The 23,156-nt window shown below is 36.8% G+C and overlaps 3 protein-coding genes across 3 annotated transcripts; 1 reads left to right on the forward strand and 2 right to left on the reverse strand.

Moving 5' to 3' along the window:
• Positions 1-2,099: 2,099 nt before the first annotated feature.
• Positions 2,100-4,335, reverse strand: LOC111438714 (F-box protein PP2-A12-like). Its single transcript, XM_023076557.1, has 3 exons — positions 3,695-4,335; positions 3,504-3,622; positions 2,100-2,772 (listed from the first exon to the last, which is right to left on the reverse strand). The coding sequence occupies exons 1-3, from the start codon at positions 4,019-4,021 to the stop codon at positions 2,352-2,354; spliced, it is 867 nt and encodes a 288-aa protein (XP_022932325.1). The 5' UTR covers positions 4,022-4,335; the 3' UTR covers positions 2,100-2,351.
• A 4,641-nt stretch (positions 4,336-8,976) lies between these two features.
• Positions 8,977-11,919, forward strand: LOC111438711 (scarecrow-like protein 28). The gene is made up of 2 exons (XM_023076554.1): positions 8,977-9,169; positions 9,257-11,919. Exon 2 carries the CDS (start codon positions 9,802-9,804, stop codon positions 11,695-11,697), a length of 1,896 nt encoding a protein of 631 aa, XP_022932322.1. The 5' UTR covers positions 8,977-9,169; positions 9,257-9,801; the 3' UTR covers positions 11,698-11,919.
• Positions 11,920-12,869: 950 nt separating this feature from the next.
• On the reverse strand, positions 12,870-18,289 carry LOC111438712 (plant UBX domain-containing protein 8-like). The gene is made up of 11 exons (XM_023076555.1): positions 18,107-18,289; positions 17,613-17,683; positions 16,879-17,461; positions 16,700-16,780; positions 16,517-16,623; positions 15,708-15,915; positions 15,398-15,598; positions 15,185-15,316; positions 13,889-14,032; positions 13,758-13,814; positions 12,870-13,325 (listed from the first exon to the last, which is right to left on the reverse strand). Exons 1-11 carry the CDS (start codon positions 18,188-18,190, stop codon positions 13,218-13,220), a joined length of 1,776 nt encoding a protein of 591 aa, XP_022932323.1. The 5' UTR covers positions 18,191-18,289; the 3' UTR covers positions 12,870-13,217.
• Between the last annotated feature and the right edge of the window lie 4,867 nt (positions 18,290-23,156).

Raw genomic sequence — 23,156 nt, forward strand, 5'->3', positions numbered from 1 at the left:
CAAGTCAACTCTATCATACATTTAAGATTATTATGAATAATAAGAATATTTGACGTTTATAACTAATGTTAGTGATGTATTGTAACTTGTAAATGTTTAATATTTGAGTTTTATGAGCTTTTAGTTATTAACGCAACATGTACTGAGGATAAGTATGATTTTTTAAAATAATTAAAAAAAAAAAAAAAACCCGACAACCAATCCAACCCAACCCAAAAATGGGTTGGGTTGGACTTTGAACTCTCTTCGAGTTTCTCAGGTCATCAATCCAACCAACCCGAAATTTTAGGTTAGTCCAAAAGATTTCCAGAACCCAACTCATGTCACCTCTACAACAAATATGCCATGTTGACCAAAATTGTTGACTGTGGACCGAGTCAACCCTCGCACTAATTAGGTCTCGTAAGTTATTGGGCTTAGGGTTGGGCCTTCTAACCAAACCAAACCGAACCGAACCGGAAATGGTTCGATCTTCGACCTCTTGCTAACCAACAGCAACTTGTTGCACTTAACCATAGTAAACCAAACCATTGATGATAAAACTTATTCATCAATCAATTTAAATTTAATAAATTTGGACAAGGGTTGAGTTAGAAAAATATTTTAGACTCGGTTGGTCAGATTGGTGACCCGAGCAACCCAACACTCTATTTTCAAGTTAGGTTGGGTTGTCGGTTTGTTTTTTTAATTATTTAAAAAATCCAAATTATCTATCTCAAATATGAAATATTAACCAGTCAGAGTGTATTACTAACAGAAATTACACTCTTCAACTTCTCCGATAGAGTATATAAAATTTGAATTAAGATATAAAGTTAGTTATAGAATATATTTTATAGAGCGGTAATCCATTAAGATTTTAATATTAATGAAGATCAACTTTCAATCCCACTCCTGTTTCTGTCTTAGCCGTAGGTTAAATATTTCTAATCTTTATAATAACAGTTAAAAGTAGGTAATATAGGATTAAGTTGTAACCCTATTTTCGGGTTGGATGAGTTAACTAAACCAAGAAAATGTCAAATCGACCCAAATTTTTTGTATCCCAAAAATTGAACCCAATCCCATATGAACATCTGAACATCTCTATTATATGATCTCATGTGAATCAAAGGCTTCGTTAAAATTGAAACTTTTAAAAATGTTTGAGTAAAATCGATCGACTTTAGATTTTGTTACTTTTTGAAACTAAACAATTTAAAGAAGGCAACCTAACCTCACCCAACAATTACATTTTCAACCAAAAAAAATTGTTTTAAAAAAGGAAGAGAATTAAATGATGAACATCAATTCCATATTCATTACAATGAAAGCCACACAATAAAGGATCAATTTTATGAACATAAATAAATAAACAAATAAAAAAGGTAACACATCATCAACCACAAGTTCTTAAATATCTTAAATATCTGACATTCTCATATGACATGGTAACACATCATCAAACACAATAAAGAATCAATATCTGACATTCCCGTATGACATGGTAACATGTTTTGTCTTCGCTCAATGTTTTTTTAGGAAGTTTTCATGAGATCACTCAGTATAGATAATACTTTTTAATTCTTTTTTAACTTTTTTTAGTCATACTATTCTCAAAATTGCTCTCATTTGGATGTGGTTATGATCCGAGATTATTGGGATAAGAAAAAAGTCTTTCAGGATATTTCTTTTAATAGAATAATTAAAGAAAAAGGTAAAAATGAAAAAAAGAACAAAACTTAGCTAGCGATGCAACATAGCCACTAGTTGTGCACATAACTATTGATCCCATGATGACCCTCCAAATTCACATCTACAAAAGGTCGGAAATGACATTCCACTTTGATTTTAGACAAAGTGACAAAAGTGGTACATGACTGCCGTAAGCTCGTACCATAAGATGTTAGGTTAAATCTCGTGACGAACACACACCTCGTGTTTAATTGCCAACCGTTGAAATTAGAACCCTAAGCAAACTATCAGTGACAACGCAAAGTGACAAAAGTGGTACATGGCTATCGACAGCTCGTACCACAAGGTGTTGGGTTAAATCTCGTAATGAACACAAACCTCATGTCTAAGCCTACCTAAGCAAACTGATAGTGACAAATCGAAAGAATGAAAATGACGTGAAATCATCATCGAATCTAAAAAATAAATATCGAATCTAAAAAATAAAATATCAAACAGTTACCGAACGAGAACGATAAACATTGCCTCATTTCCCACACAAACTACTATAGGCTTACCAAAAAACAAAGCCAATCATCGTTTGAGAAGCTATCATCAAAAATATAATCTTCCTCTCTCTCACTCACCTATGTTTTTTTACACATTTTCTAACTACAACAAAATCCAGACTGAACGAGTCAACGACACTGGGATATCTGTTCGTACTCGACCGGGCAGATCATCACTGCATCTAAACACAGCCCGCCTTTCGTGTGCGTGCAGTCGATCTGAGTCATAGAGAATTTGATCCTTGTCGATTCGTTTCGAGCATCGACATTGAAGTTACCTGCACGATACAGAGTCCATTTCCCAGATTCCACTAAATAGCATCGAGTTTTAGCATGCTGACCATCTGAAGTCCAAAGCTGGAATTGCACAGGCTTTATGTTCCAACCATGAACGTGCTCGAGGTTACAGATTTGACGCCCAAACCTCTTCGATGTCCGACCCAATTGTAACCTGAAGTATAAACTGTAACTTCCAGGTGGAAACGGGAAGTCGACCTCTCCACCAACTTCAAACCACCATATTTGCTGAAGATATGCAACAGTGTAGAATCTAAGCAAGAAAATGAAAAATCGATATCAGTTCGTTCCCTCTCAACGACGCAGACGACAAAAACACAGAGAGTTCACTGATTACACTAACTTATATCCATCCTTTCAGTTCCATCAGCCTCAAAAGATCTTCAAATATCAATGAGTTGATCAAGAACACAACTGAAAACGATACCAATACGCATAAAAGATTGTTTTTCGACACAATTTATGTGCAAAACGCTTTGATAAGCATTCCATAACTATAACGCTTTGATAAGCTTCCCCTCAACGTTTTTAAAACGCGTCTATTAGGGAGAGGTTTCCCGGCTTTTATAAATAATGCTTCATTCTCCTCCCCAACCGATATGGGATCTCACAATCCACCCTCCTTCAGGGCCCAACGTCATCGCTGACACACTACCTTGTGTCTACCCTCCTTCAGGGAGATATTGTCCTCTTTGGGCTTTCCCTCTCGGGCTTTCCTTTCTAAAACGCGTCTACTACGGAGAGGTTTCTACACAACTATACGTGGGAGCTCACAATAACAGATATTTCCCACATGAATCAAGGTAAGAACTAATATCCAAAACAAATCATTGTTCTTACCAAACTTGGAATAATTCTGTTAATATAGAACAACAAGATCCATCCAACCATGTTCCATGAATTCAGCAAGAACAAACTCAAACAATAATGATAAGAACAAGCATAGATTGATTCAAAATATTCATTCCAATGAATCTGACCGACCTCGATTCTTCAGTGGAGATGCGATTCCAATACCTCCGATCATCAATCCCAGTAATCCTCAAATCCATGGAAGAAATCGATAAACAAACACCGCCTGAATGTTTATCCAGCCAAACTTTCTGAAACGAGAACAAAAACAAAATCAACAACGATCAAAGAAATCAAAGCCCTAATTTCGAAACTAAGTTTACCTTATTTCCATCATCCAATGGATTCTGTTGACAAAGCTTCGTATAAATCTCTCTTTTACTCATAATCCGAACAAAATCCCCAAACAATCGTTGAACAAGAACCCTATAATTAGACGGCAATTTGGAATCCCAAACGAAATCAGCCCAGGAAGCCCCACGAAAGGCTCGATTCAGCCTCGCAAGTCTACAAATCTCCACCGGACTCAAATGCCCCAAAACATCCGCCACGCAATTCTCCGGCAAGTCCCCAAGGCCGGGATACGGCGGCGGCGACGGTGGGTGAGAGCCATTACGGAGGCAGAAAAACGAAGAGAAATTCAGACCCATTAGAGAAGGAAGAAGATCATGAGAGGAAAATCAAAAGGGGTTGATTGAATACGAAAAAAAGAGAGGATTAAGGAGATGGGTTGCTTGGATTCGTCGGTTTTTTGAGAAAACAAGAATGAAGCGGGTGTTTGTTTAGTGAGAAAGTGAAGGAAAACAGGGAGGAATGATGATTATTGTAGATATTTGGGGTTTGGGGATTAAAAATCGAAGTGGGCGGAGGAATTTGAAGGCGGAATCGAATCTTTTTTGCTCCAAAACCTCAAATATTTATATATCTAAAATCCATGGCTGCTTCTCCTTGCCGCTATTTGCGTCCATTGGTTCCGCTTTAATTAGGATAAGGATCCTTATTATTCACTCTCATTTTATTTTCCATTTCTATAATCTCTAATTACAAACAATTTGCTCCAAAATCTGTGACGTCCATTCTCCGTCTCTTATTTCATTATTCCATATTTGATACCATTTTTTTGAAATTGAACAAACAGATATAGAACAAGATCGATATACTTTTCTGGATATTTCTTAATGTCTGGGGCTTCATTCACTTCCGAAAAAACGGCTTTGCATTGGACGTTCCCAAAAGGCCTCGTACCAATGGAGAGAGTATTTTTTTTATTGAACAAAGTATGTTCCTTTACTTTTGGAGTCCTTTGTTCGACATTTGAGGATTTACCAATCTATTGGCACGACTTAAGTTTAGAGCATGACTCTGATACCATGTTATACGAACACGACTCTCCATAATACTATGATATTGTCCACTTTGAGTATAAGCTCTCGTGACTTTGGACTTCTCCAAAATGTCTCATACCAACGGAGAGAGTATTCTTTAATTATAAACTCGGGATCATTCCCTAAATTAGCAGATGTGAGACTTTCATTATCCAACACTCGAGAATACTACAAGATCCATTCCTCAATGTCCCGACTATTATTGGAGAGAGTATTCTTGTTCTTTTTTCTCCGTCATTTTTTTAAAGAAATTATTTTAATGCATGATTCTAAATTTATCGAAATATATATATATATAAAAAGAGAATATTATATTTATAATTAGTATTTTAAAAAATCATATTTATAAATATTCCAAAAGATAAAGTCATTCATTAATGGAGCACTAGATTGATTCTTTTGGTTATTTTATTTTATTTTATCAAAAATATTTTTCCATTTCAATATTCCGTTAATATAAAATATATTTTTAATAACGAGAATCAATTATTATTATTATATTTTTTTAATAACTCTAACTAAATAATATTATTAAAAATTAAAAAATTATTCATATTCTAAATTAATTAAAAAAATTTAATTTAGAATTAATTTTCATATTTATTACAAAAATAGATTTCAAAATATATTCCGAAAGCAACATTTTCGATCGCGACAACGATTGTGATGTCATCATGTTAAAGATCTACGACCGACGAAAATATATTAGTTATTATTAATTAAACTTTAATCTCGATATTTAAACTATAAAAGATATATAAATTAAAATAAGAATAAAATCCAAAATTAATGTTAAATTGAATATTTTAATTGATGGGAGATAGAATTAGTCGAACATCATAAATTTGACAGACATGCGCCAACGACAAAAGGAGGCCACTTACGACATGTCGTCATCAACAGCACTTTTCAATAAGGCCCATTTATTATAACATTCTTGGTTTGCACCGTCAAAAATAAATTAATAAATTAATTAATTAATTAAATTCTGGAATTGACAACAAGGCCGGTCGATTATGGAATGTTTGAAAAATGTACACGTGTGTGCTTGTTTATACCCACCTATTACAGCCACATATGCATGTTTTGACACGTCATATATACTATTTATTTTATTTTTTTAATTTATGTTTTATTTTAGTCCATTATAATAAATAAAAAAGAAAACCCTTATGGACTATAATGGACCATTTAAATAGGTTGAATATAAATAAAAAATTACCCAAAATACAATTTTTTTTAATTAATTTATTAAAATATATCGAATTGGCTGGATTATAGACCGTGTGAAAAGTCTACACGTGTGTGCTTGTTCATACCAGCCTAATGGACACGTATATACATTTTTTCTTTTTTTTTGTTTTATGTATTATTATATCAATTTTTTAATTGCTAATGGGATCATTACTAGAATTTTCTTTGACAAACTCATCATAACTTGAATATGAGTGATTTGTCCTCGAATCCCGACTACCATCTACATCGATAAGAGGCACAAGAATAACTCGGACAAGAATAACTCGGTTTAAAATGGATGCTCAATGAACGAAGTCAATCTTGAGCTCCATTCCTTTGAGGGGTGCCGAACCACTAGGCATCTCCTCGAGAAATAAATCTTCAATGTCTAACAAAAGTACAACAAAATCGGTAGGAAAAGAAGGGTTAAACTGGTCGAGAAAGAAACAAGACACTTGCACATAAGTATAAGAACGATCTAGTTAGAGAGCAAAACATCCGTAGTCTTACTTGTTCGAACATACAAACTCACCGATTTGACTTATCTCTCTCTTTTTTTTAAAGACTTAGTGTTACTCGCTTGTTTTTCACTTTTTTTTTTTCATCGGTCACTTGCCTTTTGTTTTTAAGTTTGCATTGATCAATAAATATATCTTCTAGAGTGTGAGATCTCACATTAGTTGGGATGGAGAACGAAACACCGTTTATAACGGTGTGAAAACCTCTCCCTAGCGGACGCGTTTTAATAACTTTGAGAGGAAGCCCGAAAGGGAAAGCCCAAAGAGGAAAATATTTGTTAGCGGTGGACTTAGGCCGTTACAAATGGTATTAGAGCCAAACACCGGGCGATGTCCCAGCGAGGAGGTTGTTCCCCAAACGGGGTAGACACAAGGCAATGTGCCTAGTAAGGACGCTGGGCCCTAAAGGGGGTGGATTTGGAGGGGGTCCCACATCGATTGGAGAAAGGAACGAGTGCCAGCAAGGACGCTGGGCTCTAAAGGGGGTGGATTGTGAGATCTCACATCGATTGGGGTGGAGAACAAAACACCCTTTATAAGGGTGTGAAAACCTCTCTCTAGTAGACGCGTTTTAAAAATCTTGAGGGGAAGCCCGAAAGGAAAATCCCAAAAAAGACAATAATTGCTAGTGCTAGACTTGGGCCGTTCCATAGAGACAACGAAATAAGAGTAGTTTAAGAGAACACCCTTGAGACCTTCGTTGGATTCTCCTCTCGATTTTACATGCAATAAGCAACAAATCCTCAACATCAAAATAATGTTGTAGATCAACATTATCTGCAATCTACGTGTTTAGCCCGTTCTTCCACGGCCTCTCCCTCTCATAAAAAAGGAGAAGACGTCAACATAAACTAAACAATATAAGAGAATTAAAAGAGATAAACCCAAGAACCCATAATAATGATAAATTAAAATAACATAATAAAAAAAATGTGTTATCTAGCAACTGTCTACGGACTAAGTTCTATAAATTCAACTGTAAGTTCATTAAATGAAAATTAGAATACATTCGATGGATTTCCATCTTGAAGCTCAACTTTGCTCAATATGTATCATCTGAAATTTCCTTTGACGAGCGTACTATAGCTTGAATATAAGTGATTAATGCTCGTTGTAGTTTCTTTTCTCTCGACCTTATAATTGTAGTTTGAGACGTGACAATTTGATGACTTTGGTTCATATCACATATGATTTACTAAATTTTGATAATATATATTTTTAAATGAGCTAGAAAGTTTTTTTTAGTACTCGGGTTCCGTTAAAGATGATCCAAAATCAAATTTAAATCTCACCATTTGATGATGGTATTCATTATTTATAATTAAAATTTTATAAATACAGTAACCGACGTGAGTTACAGTACAACTTAACCCTAATAATAAAACTAGCTTAAATGATAAACAAAAAATTAAAATTAAAATAATGTAATAAAAGAAATGTATTACGTAGCCAGGACTAAATTCTATAAATGTAGCGGTTAATGAAATTGGACGATGGAACTCATTATAATTAAAATTAAAATTTTATATCATTTTATTAAAATAGTTTATTTGAGAATAATTATTAATATTTTTCCTTAAACAAACTCAAAATCCTACCCGCCTAAAATTTAATGCATATTATTTATAGTATACTTATTAACAAAAGAAAATTAAATTAAAATTTAAAGTATATTATTATTTTATTAATAAATTATTATAATAATATAAAATTTATAAATATATCGTTATAATACTTTATTTATATGAAATTCTGAGCGTACATTCTTTTGTAGACATAATAAACAAAACCTTAAATCAAACGTCTTTTAGCCATTTAATAATTTTTTGATGGGCTTATTTGATTATGAACCCAATTGTCATATGACCCAACTCGCTCAAACTAGGCATATTCAATCGGTGTACTATAAAAACGTCTTGAAATTTAATTTAGGACACATGTCAATTTTTAATTGGTCTCCGAATTAATAATATGCCATTTTTATTAATTTAAATAAAAATAATAACATAGCAAATTTTCAAGTTGGAATACTAAAGATTGTTCGTTTTTGTTAGTAGACTTCATGTCTGTATATAATTGTTCGTTTTATCATGTCTATCAACTTTGGCGAATTCATCCATTAATTTTAATAAATAAAAAAAAACATATTTATTGAATATTAAGAATAAAATTAATAAAAGGGTAAAAATAGAAATTATTTATTATTATTATTACCATAAAAACGGCGGTAAATAAAAAGGAGATCCTAAAAAGCAAAGGTCAGTGTAACGTAACTCAACGGTCGGTCTACGTAAAAATAAAATAAAATAAAATAAATAAATAAATAATTAGAAGGTCACGTGCATCAAGCGTGACGTTTTCCACGCGAAGAATAAAGAGGGAGACCGTACCCTCCAATTTCTCCTCTCTTCTCTCAACGGTCATATTCCACCGACATACTCCAACGGTCACTTACACCCTCTCTTTCCACCGTCCGATCCCAATCCAACGGCCACTCATCATCGTCCCCACAGTCCTTATACCCTTTTCTCCCTCTGCTCCATCGTTTTTTCCTTTTGTTTCAGTGCTCCTAAATCAAATCTGTCACAGAACCAACAGGGAAAAAACAAAGAACAACAACCACATCAACAACAGAGGAAGTTTACAGAGACAGAGACAGGTAATGGGTTTTGATCAAATACTTCTATTTCTTTCTCTCTGTTTCTCAATTCTTAGTGGGTTTTGTGTTCTTTCTCTGATTCTTCAGCTGTTGGATGATTCGATTTTGCTGTCATGGCTTCCATCTCTGTTCTGGGTTTGAGATTCTGCTTCCATTTCGCCTCGCCTGTATGTTTCTTCGACTCTGTTCATCGGTTTGTAAGTAAATCTTCTCTCTGCTTTTTCCGATGAATTTCCTCTGAATCTTTGGGAATCCGATGATTTTATTTTTCTTTTAATCTATTTTCTATTCTTTGATTCTTTGTTTTGGGGTTGGGATTCAATTTTAGGACACACGATTTGGCACTTTAAAAACAGAGTGTTTCTTTTGATTCTGTTCCTCTGTTTCTCATTCATCGGATTCCTCGAGTTTTCTTCTAATTTCTTTCTGTTCATACGATTTTTGGGTTTCTTCACACAATCACGTAGCTTCATTCTTTGTAGTTCTTGAAGGGAATTGATTTTCTTAGATTATAAACTCTAAAAGGGATTTTGAAAAACAGAGGAAAAAAGATAAAGAAAGGAAAATTGGGTTGTGGGGGTGTGTGGATCTTTTTGGAAAAACGAAGCAAAAGCGTTGGAAGAAGATAGAGGATGTTGGCTGGGTGTTCTAGTTCAACATTGCTCTCGCCAAGGAATCATTTGAGAAGTGAAGTAGTACAGTCGCCGTTTCAAGCTTGCCTTTTGCAGTTTCCCCCTTCAATGAGCGCGCAGAGATTGGATTTGCCCTGCAGCTTTTCCCGCTCGAAAGACGCCTCTTCCGTCGCACGATCCCCGTCGATCCGCCCGGTTGCTCTCTCGGTCGAGAAGCAGAACATTAGGCTTCCGCCGCTATCCGCTACTAACCAGAAAATCAAGCAAGAGTTTTGGAATGGGAAAGGTAAGAACTTGAAGAGAATTGCAGAGCAAATTGGTATTGATGATGATGAATCTTCCATTAGCAATGCCAAGAGGAAGAGAGCGTGCAGAGACGACGTAGGAGACGGGCTAATTCTGAGCCAATTCGGCGGTGGGGTTCGGAGTTTCTGGTATCATCAACAGCCTGATGGAGATGAAGGACTCTGCTTTCTTCCTGGAAGTTCAATGTCGCCGTTTATGTTGGAGATCGCTGATTTGGGAGAAGGAAATGATGGAGAAAGCAGCCATGCGAAGGCACAGGACGGCTCGGACTCGGTCTCCGGCTCAGATTCGGGGTCGAGTTCATCATCAAGAAGTGAGAGATTTGCAGCAGCAGAAGCAGGGCCAGAAATTGGCAATGGGAGCTCAAGAAATCCTTCATATCATCACCATCAAGGCTCTGGCTTAGCAAATGAGAGAGGAGGAGAAGAATCATTTGAGCTGTTAAGTGTTCTAATGGCATGTGTGGAAGCAATAAGATCAAAGAACATTACTTTGATTAACCATTTGATAGAAAAGCTTGGGAGCCAAGCTTCACCAAGGGGTTCATCACCCATTACACGTTTGATTGCATATTACACAGAGGCTTTAGCAGTAAGAGTGAGCAGAGTTTGGCCACAGGTCTTTCACGTAAGGCCGCCGAGGGAATATGATCGGATCGACGACGATACAGGAACAGCGTTACGGCTTCTAAACGAGGTGAGTCCGATCCCGAAATTCATCTACTTCACAGCAAATGAGATGTTGCTGAGAGCATTTGAAGGGAAAGACAAGGTTCACATCATAGACTTTGACATAAAGCAAGGGCTGCAATGGCCGAGCTTGTTTCAGAGTTTGGCATCTCGAGCGAACCCTCCTAGTCATGTCCGAATCACCGGGATCGGTGAATCGAAGCAGGAATTGAACGAAACGGGAGATAGGCTGGCGGGGTTTGCCGAGGCATTGAGGTTGCCGTTCGAGTTCCACGCAGTGGTGGACCGGTTGGAGGATGTGAGACTGTGGATGCTTCGTGTCAAGGAGAATGAGAGTGTAGGAGTGAATTGCATTCTCCAACTGCACAAGACTCTGTATGATAATAACATCAATGGTGGGGGAGGAGCATTGAAGGACTTTTTGGGGCTTATCAGAAGCACGAACCCGAGCATTGTTGTGATGGGCGAGCAAGAAGCCGAGCACAACGACCCGAGATTGGAGACTCGAGTTGCAGCCACACTTAAGTACTACGGTGCGATATTCGACTCCCTCGACACTAGCCTTCCACCGGACAGCTCGGGGAGGTTGAAAATCGAGGAGATGTTTGGGAGGGAGATAAGGAACATGATAGGATGTGAAGGAAGGGAGAGGTATGAAAGGCATGTTGGATTTGAGAAATGGAAGAAAGTGATGGAGAAGCAAGGAGGGCTGCGATGCGTCGGGATTCGAGACGATCGAGAGCTTCTTCAGAGCCAAATCCTGTTGAAAATGTACTCATCAGCTGATGGATTCAAAGTGAGAAAGATTGAAGAAGAAGGAGGAGCTCAAGCAGTTTGCTTAGCTTGGGAAGAACAGCCACTTTACAGTGTGTCAGGATGGACAGCAGCAGAAGTATCTTGATATTGATTTATTACATCCTTTTGGTTTCAATTGTAATTTGTTATACACCACAGGGAGAGAGGGAGAGAAAAGGGTTTATAAGAGAGATTATTCTTTAATTCTTAGTAGGGTTTATAGATAGTGTTTCTCTTAGTCTATATTTGATTTGTTGTAATTCTTTAATTCTTTTATGTAAGTGTTCATTACCATTTCTATCGGTGACGGAATCGAATCAAAATCTCTGATTATTAAATGAATGCTCTCTTATTTCTTCCTTAAATCTGTTTAATTTAGTTACAAGTAACTAGTGATTTATTCTAGGAAATCTTTTGCATCTCATTCATTATAATAAGACAACATTGATTGGGGAGGAGAGCCGAAACAAGGGTATGGAAACCATGGTTGGAGAGGAGACCGAAACGGGAGAAGCTTGAAAGGGGAAGTCCAAAGAGGACAATATCTAAGGTAAGTCTGGAAGGGAAATCCCAAATAGACAATATCTACTCATGGTAGACTTGAGCCATTACAAATAGTATCATAGCATTGTGAGATCCTACATTGGATGGGGAGGAGAACGAAACATTCATTCTTTGTAAGGGTGTGTAAACCTCTTCCTAGCAAACCTTGAGGGAAAGCTTGAAAAGAAAAACCCAAATAAGATAATATCTAATAACAGTCGACTAGGGCCATTAGCTACGATGAACTCGAGTAAGAACACACAAGTGTGCACATACGTTATATTGTAATACCCTTGAGTTTCAAATAACCATTTGAAGGATCTATTTAAAACGACTTTTTAAATGCTTAAAGGCACTTTTAAGCCCTTAAAAAGTCGTTCCTACCTAATAAGCCTGAAACATCTCTGGTTAGCTCCTCTTAGGCTTCCCTCTCTCCACAGCCAAATAATAAGATTGCACATGAATTGTATCAGCCCAAGTATCAGCTAGCAATATTGTTCAAACGTGTCAATTAGGGAGAAGTTTCCACACCTTTATAAGGAATGTTTCGTTTCCCTCTCCAACCGATGTATTTAGATCTCACCTGAATACTTAGCTTTGAAACAACTTGGCATATGCCATCACAGACCTTACCTATATGCTTTCAAAATATAGATTCACCGTGACATTCCATGACAAGAGCTAGTTTTGTGAAATGCCCAAAAGATGAATATTAAAGATACCAAGACAATGTAAAATCAGAAGCAAAGAACCATTTTATGTAGCAAACCAAGGAAGGCTCTATATTTTGGGTAGCCATCTAATATATGCAATGTTTCTGTCTAAAATGAATAGAACTAGTCATATACAAAGCGCCACAGAATCCAATATGATTTCTAAAACCCCCATCGTATTAACAAGAAAGCTGCATACAGAACTCCTCGGCATAATGATCAAATATTTTGCACTAAAAGACCATTATTCCGCATTAATGGTTCTATTTATACCTTCAAATGCCATCTCTGTCTTATCCACACACAGAGGGAAGATGCAGTTTTCATGTATATATCATTTAAGTTCGGCGCCATAGCGTTGCCCAGACCATTAAATCAACTCCAGAAATAAGGCTTCTTGTTTGCTGTTAAGTCCAAGTTCATTCAACGTTAAAGAACTCTCCCCATCTCCAAAAGCTTTTCGAGGATATGGCCTCACCTGTTCCATAGAATAAATATATACATGAAATGAAATCAACATAAATATTAAACCATAGGTCTACATTTAAGATTCTGTATTAGTCTTTGATCTAACGTTTAAATATTTTATTTTAGTCTCATAATTTCCGAATGTTTTAGATTAATCCTTACAACTTCGGATGAATAATTATTTCGAACATGTAAAGTAGATGTCTACTCAAATGATCAAATGTCTCAATTAGGTTTTAAATCATTTTGTGATGGTTTATGAACTATAATGGAATAATAAGCTTCTAAAGCAAAATAGATTTTAAACCAAATCACACCCCATACAAATTTGTTCTTACTCTCTAATTAGTATAGCATCAGAGTATCATATCGTCTTCAACGACAAATAAAAATAATACTTCTTGGCAGAGAAACATCGTCTTAGCATACGAAATGTACTCACCAATCTGTAGGAGCCAGGCTTCACAACTCTACCAATATCAATGAAGTCCAAGAGACACTACAAAACATATCACAGCCAGTTAGGCAAAGAGGGAATACAAATCCACCATTGCCAACCTCTATACAATTCACCTGTAGCTTATCAGTTTTGAGAAATCGACGACCACGGCGACTGCCATCGGGCATGCGCACTAATAGTGTCACAGCATTCTCATCATCTGTTCTTGGTTCACTAGGAAGAGAAGCTTCTATTTCTGCCAAGTGTCTTTCAAGTTCCTGCTAATTAAAAAACCATAGAGTGAACATCTAGAACAGAAGATTGCTCGTTGTTGCTAAATTCCAGAAATGTGGAATACATGGACCAAATATATCTCGCAGAAGTGAAAATACCATACAATGCATCATACTTGAACTAGTAGGGGAGGAATCCCAAACAGCATTATGAAAGGACCAAATTTCATAATTTGAATATACTCACAACGATCACAATGCTATGTTATCCAAAAACTATTTAGCCTTTGAATAAATAAGACAGTGAGCGACAACATCAGTTTGGTATGGAGAAAAATGACAACTTCCAGATAATTTCTATCTACTACAAAAACGCTAATAGAAAATAAAGCAGGAACATGGATAGAAAACGGAGACCATGAGGACACATTTATAAAAAGTGTGTAATATAAATTTTTTTTATGCATTTTAATGGAACCCCCTAGCAATTTGTCGAACTTTATGATATATGACACCTAAAAGAAGGAATGAAATATGCAATACTGCTCTAAGAGATCGAAGAAACAAGTAACCTATTTCTAATGATAAAATGCCTTAATAATTTAACATAATTTCAAAGTGCTTGTGCATTTATATATTGTTATTTTATTTAATAAAATAAGTCTGATGGTTTTCACTCTTAAAATTTATTGTATACTTCCCTACATTTCATTTTATAATCATTTTTATGAAAGTAAATGAATAAAGGTAAGATTAGTTCAAATGAAAAACAATTATCAGAGAAAATGATTGTTTGATGCAATGTCGTGCTTAAAAGGTGCTACTAGAGATGTTTCACAGGTATCAAACTCATGCAATTTGTTCAATTAGTGTTTGACACGTGTAAAAATCACAGAGAATCTAGTATGTGTTGACAGAGACACATTACCCTAGTTTATCCTATACGACCCGGACGATAAAGTTCGTAAACATAGCAATCAGTATTAAGATTTAATGTTTGTAGAGACTACTCAGAATAGAGTACAATGTTCTGTGTTGAGTCTGAAATCCCTGAGAGCACAACAAGAGAGCAAATAGACATATAATACACTTGCACACATTTCTTCTCTCAATTATACGGAGTATTCTATGAATTAATTACAACGGATGGGAAAAGGCATCTCCAGAAGAGAAAGCCACAGAAATGACCAGAATTACCTTCTCAGCATCCAATTTCTGACGGGATTCCTCCTCTCTTTGTTTTTCTTTTTCAAGAACAGCAGCAGCTTCTGCCATTGCCTTCAGTTCTTTTTCTTTGTCAGCTTGTAAGGCTGCAAGATACTCATCATCCTGCATGGGTATGTGACTAACAATTAGACACAATTGATGGCAACCTGGAACAGTTTTTTACTTAAAACGCAAAAGCCCAACCTGTTGTTCCCTAATCAAACGCTGAGCTACTAAAGAGGGAGAAGGAAGGCGAGGGGCTGGCTGCATATATGAACCTTGATTTCTCATGAACTCATGAGGTGCAGATGGAAAATTATATGAACTTCCTTCAGAACCTCCACCAAACATGGCCGCCTCAAGCATGACTGCTTCGTCATGCTCCTCTGAAGAAATTCCACCCCACTTCAATAGAGAAGCATCAACAGTTAAAATGGATAGTTATAAATAGCAGCTAGGATGATATCTTGTTGCAGAAATTAGGATAAAAACATGGGCATACTAAATTCTATACCTCATCAGAACGAAAGATACTCCCATTGTGCTGTGAATTATTACCAGCACCAGAATGCTTGGGACTAGATGCAAGGCTTACATCAACTTCAACCCCCTTTGCAGGCTCAACACAGCCAGAGGACTTGCGTTTGGACCGATGCTTAACTAAATTATCTTGCTCTAGGTCTTCAACCTCATCTTGAAAAGACGTGCTTCCTGCTTCCATCCTGAATTTTTCCAATGTATTGTCATCAGACTTTTGCGTCAAACAATACAACACAAATTACAGTCTCATGTCTCATCCTCAGTAGGCATCGTAATAAACAAGTTGGTTAAGGCTTCATTTGGGATTGATGTAGCTTTTAAAAAAATTGTGGCAACCGTACTTCTAAGAAGATCAATTGTGAAATGAAGTAGATTACTTCGGTAAATTTCAACATAAAACATGAAAAGCATGTTATAATGTTTGACAAATAAATAGTATTGTTGTGATTTAGCTATAGTGACCAAAGTAGACATATACATTGTTTAATATAAATTATTCGATAAAAGCTTGGGAAAAATAATTGTCACAAAAAGAAATAAATAAATAAATAGAAGGATAGAATTTAAAATTTAAAACTTTTCAAGGAAAGCCAATTTGATTTTGCATCTCAAAGCAGATTGGAAAGCGATTCTAGATAAATTGATAAATATGTCATTTTACCAAACAATCTAGACGGTTAAAATTTTCTTATAATTTATTTTAGTCTATCCAAAATCAATCCCAAATGGACACTAAATCTAGCTAGTGTAGTTTACAGAGAATACAGTCGTTGAGAAGAATACCTTCCATTTAGTGCTCTGCCTTTCCTCATCTCCACCTCAGTTGACCTAGAATCTGCTATTTTTGATCCTCCAATGTTCTCCCCTCGCTCGGGGAAAGCTTCATCTGGCTGTATTGTCGACACAAGTTATCCGTAAGAATGTGTAAGCGTCAAGACAAAATAGGGGTTTAAGACGAGAACAAACCTTGATAGATGAAGCTGCATGTGAAACTTCAGAATTATTCGAGGGAGAAAGATGTTCTTCAGTCCTAAGATTGCTTAAATCCTGCCATCAAGGCAAAAGGTATATCAGTATATACCACAATATGATGCAATGCCTCATCAGCAAATAAAAAGCTCCACGTTCATAGTGTTATCGCATACAGTGTGTGTAGTTAAGGGATCGCTTGGATAAGCTTGCACAACATCCTTCTTTGAAGCTTCAATCGCAGCACGAATCATTTCTTCTTCAATGTCATTTCTGTCTTGGAATTCATTACTTTCAAAGGCACCGGGTATAGCATTTCTGTCACGAGATATGATACTTGAAACAGCGCGATTCTCTAAATCTGGTGCACGTGCCATAGAAGTAACTGGAGGTTCTTCATCTTCATTATCATCAATTACTACAGTTCCACGAACCGCTGGAACATGGGCATCTACAGTCCCAGTAACATCCTCAATTGTCGGCTCATGGCCAGATTGGCCAGATGGTCGATTACCATCTGTAAATTCTATGGGAATCTCCCTCACCTCTCTTGGATGAGTCACAACTGGAGCAGAACTTGTAAAATCAGAGGGGCGATCAAAGAACCCCTGGCGGAGATTTCGATCAAGTAACGAAAATGGAATCATTCCCTCTCTAGCTGTAGATAGAAGAGACCGAGGAGGACCATGGGGTTCAACTTCAACTGGATCATCAATGTCCATGAAATCATATTCACCAGAAACAGAGGTTTGACGTGCACTGGAGATATTGGGAAGAGTTCAAGTTCAACATCAAGAATATGGTCAGATACATAAAAAGAACACAGATATGCAGGTCAGCAATTCCATTTTTAAGGAATAAAAGCTTTAGAAAAAAAAAAAAACGGAGTGAAACGGAAGTGGTAGCATACTTTACGGACGAACTTCTATCTCCTTCATTGAAATAAGCATTCACAGCAGCATTGAGATCAGCACCATGTGCCTAAATGTAAGACCATAAAAGGAAAATGAACAGATTGAAGCAATTTACGACCAAAAAAAGAAGTCTATCTCATCATCAATGCTTAGCATTTGTATTCTCCTAATCTTCACTACCACATGAACTGCCAACAAATAACCAAGAGACGAAAACATGCCAAATTTAACTAAAAATTCACAACCCACGTATCCATAGCTGAAATAAGAAAACCCCCCGAAATCACAATCCAGCAGAAAGAAGTATAATAAGCACTCCCACAAAACAAGTTCAGAAGCAATGACCTAAACCTAACGGTCCTAAACATCGACATCAACAGTCCAGCGGCAGCATAAAAAATCAGCAAGCTCAGGCAAAATCAGCGCCTTCCCTCCAGAAAGGAACCGACTACAAGAGAGAAAAAGGGAAACAAAAATATAGAAATGAAACCTCGAGGCTCTGAACGGCGATCGCTTCGGATGCTCCGGTAACGCCGATGAAAGTATCAATTGCTTCCCGCGAAGGCATCGCCATTGAAATCAGAAATCAGAGAGAAATTGGAGAAGGAAAGAAGTTGATCGGAGGAGTATTATCTTGGTGAAGAACAAAAAAAATGGCCTGAATTATACGTAAGGAATATAAAGAGATTGGTATCGGAAGGCGAAAGCGCTGGAAAGGAAACGTAACGGACAATTAACCTAGACACGTGTTCTACAAAATTTCGGAAAAAAAAAAAAAATCAATCCATTTTGTGATAAACTTCCCCGACAATATTAACTATCTAACTCAAACTATAAATATCGGTTAGAATCAAATTTTCGATTTTACGAAAACTAAGAAAAAGAAGAAGAACCCCATAACCCAATCCAAAAATTTTGGAGTGGGATTGGATTGAGTTATACCTCGATTCAGGTTACTTTTAGTTTGGTTGAAGAAAAACATTCCAACAGACCCAACTCGATTTGATGTGTAAAATTTATTTTCTAAGTTTCTCTTTTATAGAAAATCGTATCTCGCATGTGGGAAATTTGTTATATTAGGTTCGTTTATTGTATAGATAAATCCATCATTCACGAGTTATTTTACTTATGTAGTTACATCGTTCATCTTAAATATCATTGTTCCTCCAATGAACAATTTGTTATAATCCAACCATAAACTAAGTCTTCGTGAGGACGTAAGAGGGTGGAACTTCATTGTTCCACTTGTCACAATCGCACTTTGATGGCAGAAGACTTGCGATTGTGCGACACTCACTTCTCAGCAACGAGTGAGTTAAGCCTATTCGTTCTTGCGTCACCTACGGTCAAGCGACGTTTGCTCGAGCCTTTGGCTCCGGTTCAAGAAGAAGGTTTTAGAAAACAGGGTCAGAGAGATTTCGAAAGAGAGTTTTGAAAGCAAGATTTGAGAAATTGAAATTGGTGTTATATGAGAATATAAGCAGAAGACAACAACAACGACTTACTACATATAACTACCGGGGGTGGGGGATATGACTAAGTCACAAAATCAATATTTAAGAGAACTACCTATCTACTTTCCCTATAAGGGAAGAAGTGAATTTCATACGGATTATGTTTCCAACTCCCTGTTTGATCGAATCCTCAAAATGCTAGGCATATCGAATCAGATATAAAAGTTATTCTCACCCATGTTAATCACAGGACAAGCCTTCACAAGCAAGAGATCATAACTCACTTAGGATTAATATCGAGTCGTATATAATTATTGTGTGAAATACTAATTTTCTCACTTAACTAATTTATAAAGAGAGACTAAATATTTTATGGTCCAGTTTTATACAAACTCATTGCATAGAATTCCCAGCACATATGTCTCTATACAAACGATTTGAATTAAATCATTTTAACAAGTATAAGGTTGGCCATATCAATAGTGTTACAAGGATATGACACAAAACCTATCCATATATCATACCTCTTTAGGTTAATATTTGAATATGATTCTCCTATATGTCAGCTACATATTATTCAAAATTACACTAATAACGTTGAATTTTTCATACAATGAATAATTTTATACTGTCAATAAAATAATCAAAATGATTCTTAAAAATTAAATACTATATTGTAAAATTTTAAGGCATAAATTTCAACAAATCTAGACCCTTGACTCAACTGACTCTCCACGATAGTCTAAATTAGTGACTAGAAGGCCTCCTGCGTTGAACTTGTGGTGTCTCTACTAAAGAGTTTATGAAGTTCCTAAAGTTTGTTTCGTTTAATGTTGCCCTGTCACGGCTAGTACGACCAATAATCCTTAGTGTGATAATCTATCATTGTCAAGCCACAAGTCCATCCCCATCTTCCTCGTCATTGGCCAAGAGTCATCCCAACAGCACCTGCTTAAGCATCCACGTAACCTTTGTGTACTCGTGCATTGTCCTAGTCAAAGCAAACTAAAATTTTTCCTTTTCAAAATCAATAGACCCTTCTTCACATAGTATACTACACGATCACAATAAGTTTTGCATAATATCATGTGAGTGTCGTCATCATTCCAAAATTAATCTTAACATTGGCTATCATGTTTGTTATACAATGAAGGTAAGCTAAGGCATGGTTGTCAAGAGACATTGTTGGCTTTTGCATCAAAAGCACGGATTAATTGATAAAACTTTTGAGGTAGCAATATTATGTGAGAAAGATTTTCACCTGACAATTGAAGATCATTAAAGACAACATAAGCATAATATAGAGTAAAAAACTCAACCGATACGAATACAAAGACACGTATACGATGCAATATTAACGTTGCATGTATGTGTATGTTCACTCGATTATGACTATAGCCGACTTGCCTCTACTTTTCCTCTACTCTAGGCCAATGTCCTTCATATGTAATATCACATCTCATTTCGATGTTTTGCTTCTCAACGACACGGACCACATGCTTCATATGTCACCCCAAGTCTCGAGATGTCTTTTAACTTTTATTCCTCACGGGCATACTTATTAAGAATTGTCCCACAAGTTGTAATGCCCAAATGAAATGGAAAAGAAAGAGGAAAGTATGTAGTTTTCTTCCATTTTTAATGAACTTCTTGAATTTTTAATAAATTATAAAGAAAGAATCTCTAGGGCTCAAGAAATAAGAAGTGGCTAAAATAAGGGAAGAAATTTGTAGAAAAATATATTAAAATATTTAAAATAGGGATTTTGAAGACTAGCTTTGAAGGTTTTTTTTTTTTGGAAGAAATTGTTGTAAACCTATAAGGATGGGGCTGACTAATGACTCTAAAAAGACGGATAAATTTTTTCACGAAATAATACAAACTTTATTTTAAACATAACATTCGTTAAAACAAAATACTGCTCATATATGAATAATTAATACACGACATAACATTTAAAACATAAAATAAGGAACGGATACGAAACGTTTTAACACAAAAGGGTTGAAGATGACGGGTGAGGCTTGTCTATGACACCTGCTCTAGAGTCCACTCCCAATCTCGACTAGCTCCTTATTACCTGAAAAAAATGGAAAATAAGGAATGAGTACAAAGACTCAGCAAGTAGCCTACTTGTAGACTCTTAATCGTGTCATTGATATGCTAGGGCACCACACTCTTTCTTGTCTTGTTCTTGTTGTCAGTACTTAGACCCTCTAGTTCTTGTTCGTGACTTGTAGGAGGAAGTGGCACAGATTCAGTTGGCCACTCTCCAATAGTTCACAACCGGGGCAGTCAAAATTTCATCATTCTCTCTCTTCTTATTTTACGCATTTTATTTTCCTTCTAGCACTATCGGTGTATATCATTGCAGAGGAGCCAACCTATCAACAATCAAGTTGAATAGCTCAAGTGGCTAGAGCGTTGACCTAACAACACATAGGTCTCAGGTTCGAGTAGAAGAAAATGCAAAGTGCAAAAATAAAACACATCGTGGGGTCCATCTCGAGCAGGCTTGCTCACTCCTCCATGTCGCCAAGTGTCGGCATCTCCATCACCACCACGAAGAGGCTCCATCACCACCACGAAGAGGCTGTGGCCGATGCCGTGATGACGGGCGTCGAGTTGGCATCTCTCTCCACCAAGCGCACCGCGATCGGCCTGGGAGGGAATCAAATCCCCATCGGCAAGGGAGGCAATCATCACAAGCTGATCGGCGTCTACTTCATCCCGAGACTCAATGCTATTAGGAAGAGGTGAACCATGGAATAATTGGTTAATGGCTATTCTATTAAATATAATATTAATTATAATTCTATAATTAAATAATGCCGTGATGACGGGTCGAGTTGGCATCTCTCTCCACCAAGCGCACCGCGCAATCGGCCTGGGAGGGAATCAAATCCCCGTCGGCAAGGGAGGCAATCATCACAAGCTGACCGGCGTCTACTTCATCCCGAGACTCAATGCTATTAGGAAGAGGTGAACCATGGAATAATTGGTTAATGGCTATTCTATTAATATAATATTAATTATAATTCTATAATTAAATAATTTATCGAATAATCAAGTTATTTTTAGTTATGTTATAGAGGATCTGCCCTAAGGGTAAGAATAAATAAAGAAAAATGAAAAGGTGCAATCCAACCAACTAAATGCTAAATGCAATTCAGATGATAATGAAGCATTTCTCTGTTTTCATTCTGAAAGGTGGAAGCTAAGACGAAAAAAGGAATCGACCGTTTTATTCTAAATTGCACTATAAAAATAATAGAAAGAGGGGCAAATAGATATGTCTATATATCTATCTATATTGAATTGCAGATACAGAAATGATAGAATCATTTTGGATCGGACCAAATACGAATACGGGTCTCCGATAGAGATGAAAGAAGATAGACAAGAAAGAAAATAGGAGGAAACACTTTTCAATAGAGGAATCGGTATTCTAATGACTTCGGTTCCAGCATAATACAAATGAAAGAAAAAGGGGAACAACCACACACGCCGCCTGTGCGTGTATGTTCAATCATCTGCGACACATCCGACTTGCCTCTACGCTAGGCCAACTCATTCGGCTCGACCTTGCCTCTGCTCGGGCCAAGGTCTCTCAATACAACGTCGCATCTCATCTTGCCATCTCGATCCCCATCGACAGAGTCCATATGTCTTGACGCCATCCCGAGTCTCGGGATGTCGTCGCTCATCGTAACTCGTTCGGTCATGCCATCGAGAATGGGCCCGCGTGTCGTTCGTCTCATCGGGACTTCCCGAACATCCATCCATCCGGGTTCTATCGAGGCATAGGCCCTCCCGTGCCCATGCCGAGTCATTTGCGGATACCGTACCGGATAGCGGGTGTATGTAGCAATCTCCAACACGCGGGCTAGGGCGCAATACCGGCACACCCGTGCCGTCCGGTACTATCCTTCAAAAACCCATTTCAAAGGAAGTCGCCCCGAGACACTCGTCTCGGCACGCTCGGTAGATATACCACAGGTTTTAGGAGAAGATTGTTAGATAAAACCTGATTTTTCCTAATTTAGATTCACACGATTACCTTCATTCTCCGTTTTACACGATTAC

The sequence above is a fragment of the Cucurbita moschata genome, unplaced genomic scaffold (genome assembly GCF_002738365.1).
Source record: "Cucurbita moschata cultivar Rifu unplaced genomic scaffold, Cmos_1.0 Cmo_Scf00082, whole genome shotgun sequence".
NCBI lineage: Eukaryota > Viridiplantae > Streptophyta > Magnoliopsida > Cucurbitales > Cucurbitaceae > Cucurbita > Cucurbita moschata.

Bases quoted from the DNA above. Each gene is read 5' to 3' on its own strand.
- LOC111438712 (XM_023076555.1), bottom strand. From the start codon at position 18,190: ATGGCGATGCCTTCGCGGGAAGCAATTGATACTTTCATCGGCGTTACC. The intron at 16,624-16,699 runs GTTTGTTCTCGT...TCGACAATACAG, and splicing joins ATGCAGCTTCATCTATCAAG to CCAGATGAAGCTTTCCCCGA. The intron at 14,033-15,184 runs GTAATTCTGGTC...TTTAATTAGCAG, and splicing joins AGAAATTGGATGCTGAGAAG to GAACTTGAAAGACACTTGGC.
- LOC111438711 (XM_023076554.1), top strand. From the start codon at position 9,802: ATGTTGGCTGGGTGTTCTAGTTCAACATTGCTCTCGCCAAGGAATCAT.
- LOC111438714 (XM_023076557.1), bottom strand. From the start codon at position 4,021: ATGGGTCTGAATTTCTCTTCGTTTTTCTGCCTCCGTAATGGCTCTCAC. The intron at 3,623-3,694 runs GTAAACTTAGTT...TTCTCGTTTCAG, and splicing joins CATTGGATGATGGAAATAAG to AAAGTTTGGCTGGATAAACA. The intron at 2,773-3,503 runs GTCGGTCAGATT...TTTCTTGCTTAG, and splicing joins ATCTCCACTGAAGAATCGAG to ATTCTACACTGTTGCATATC.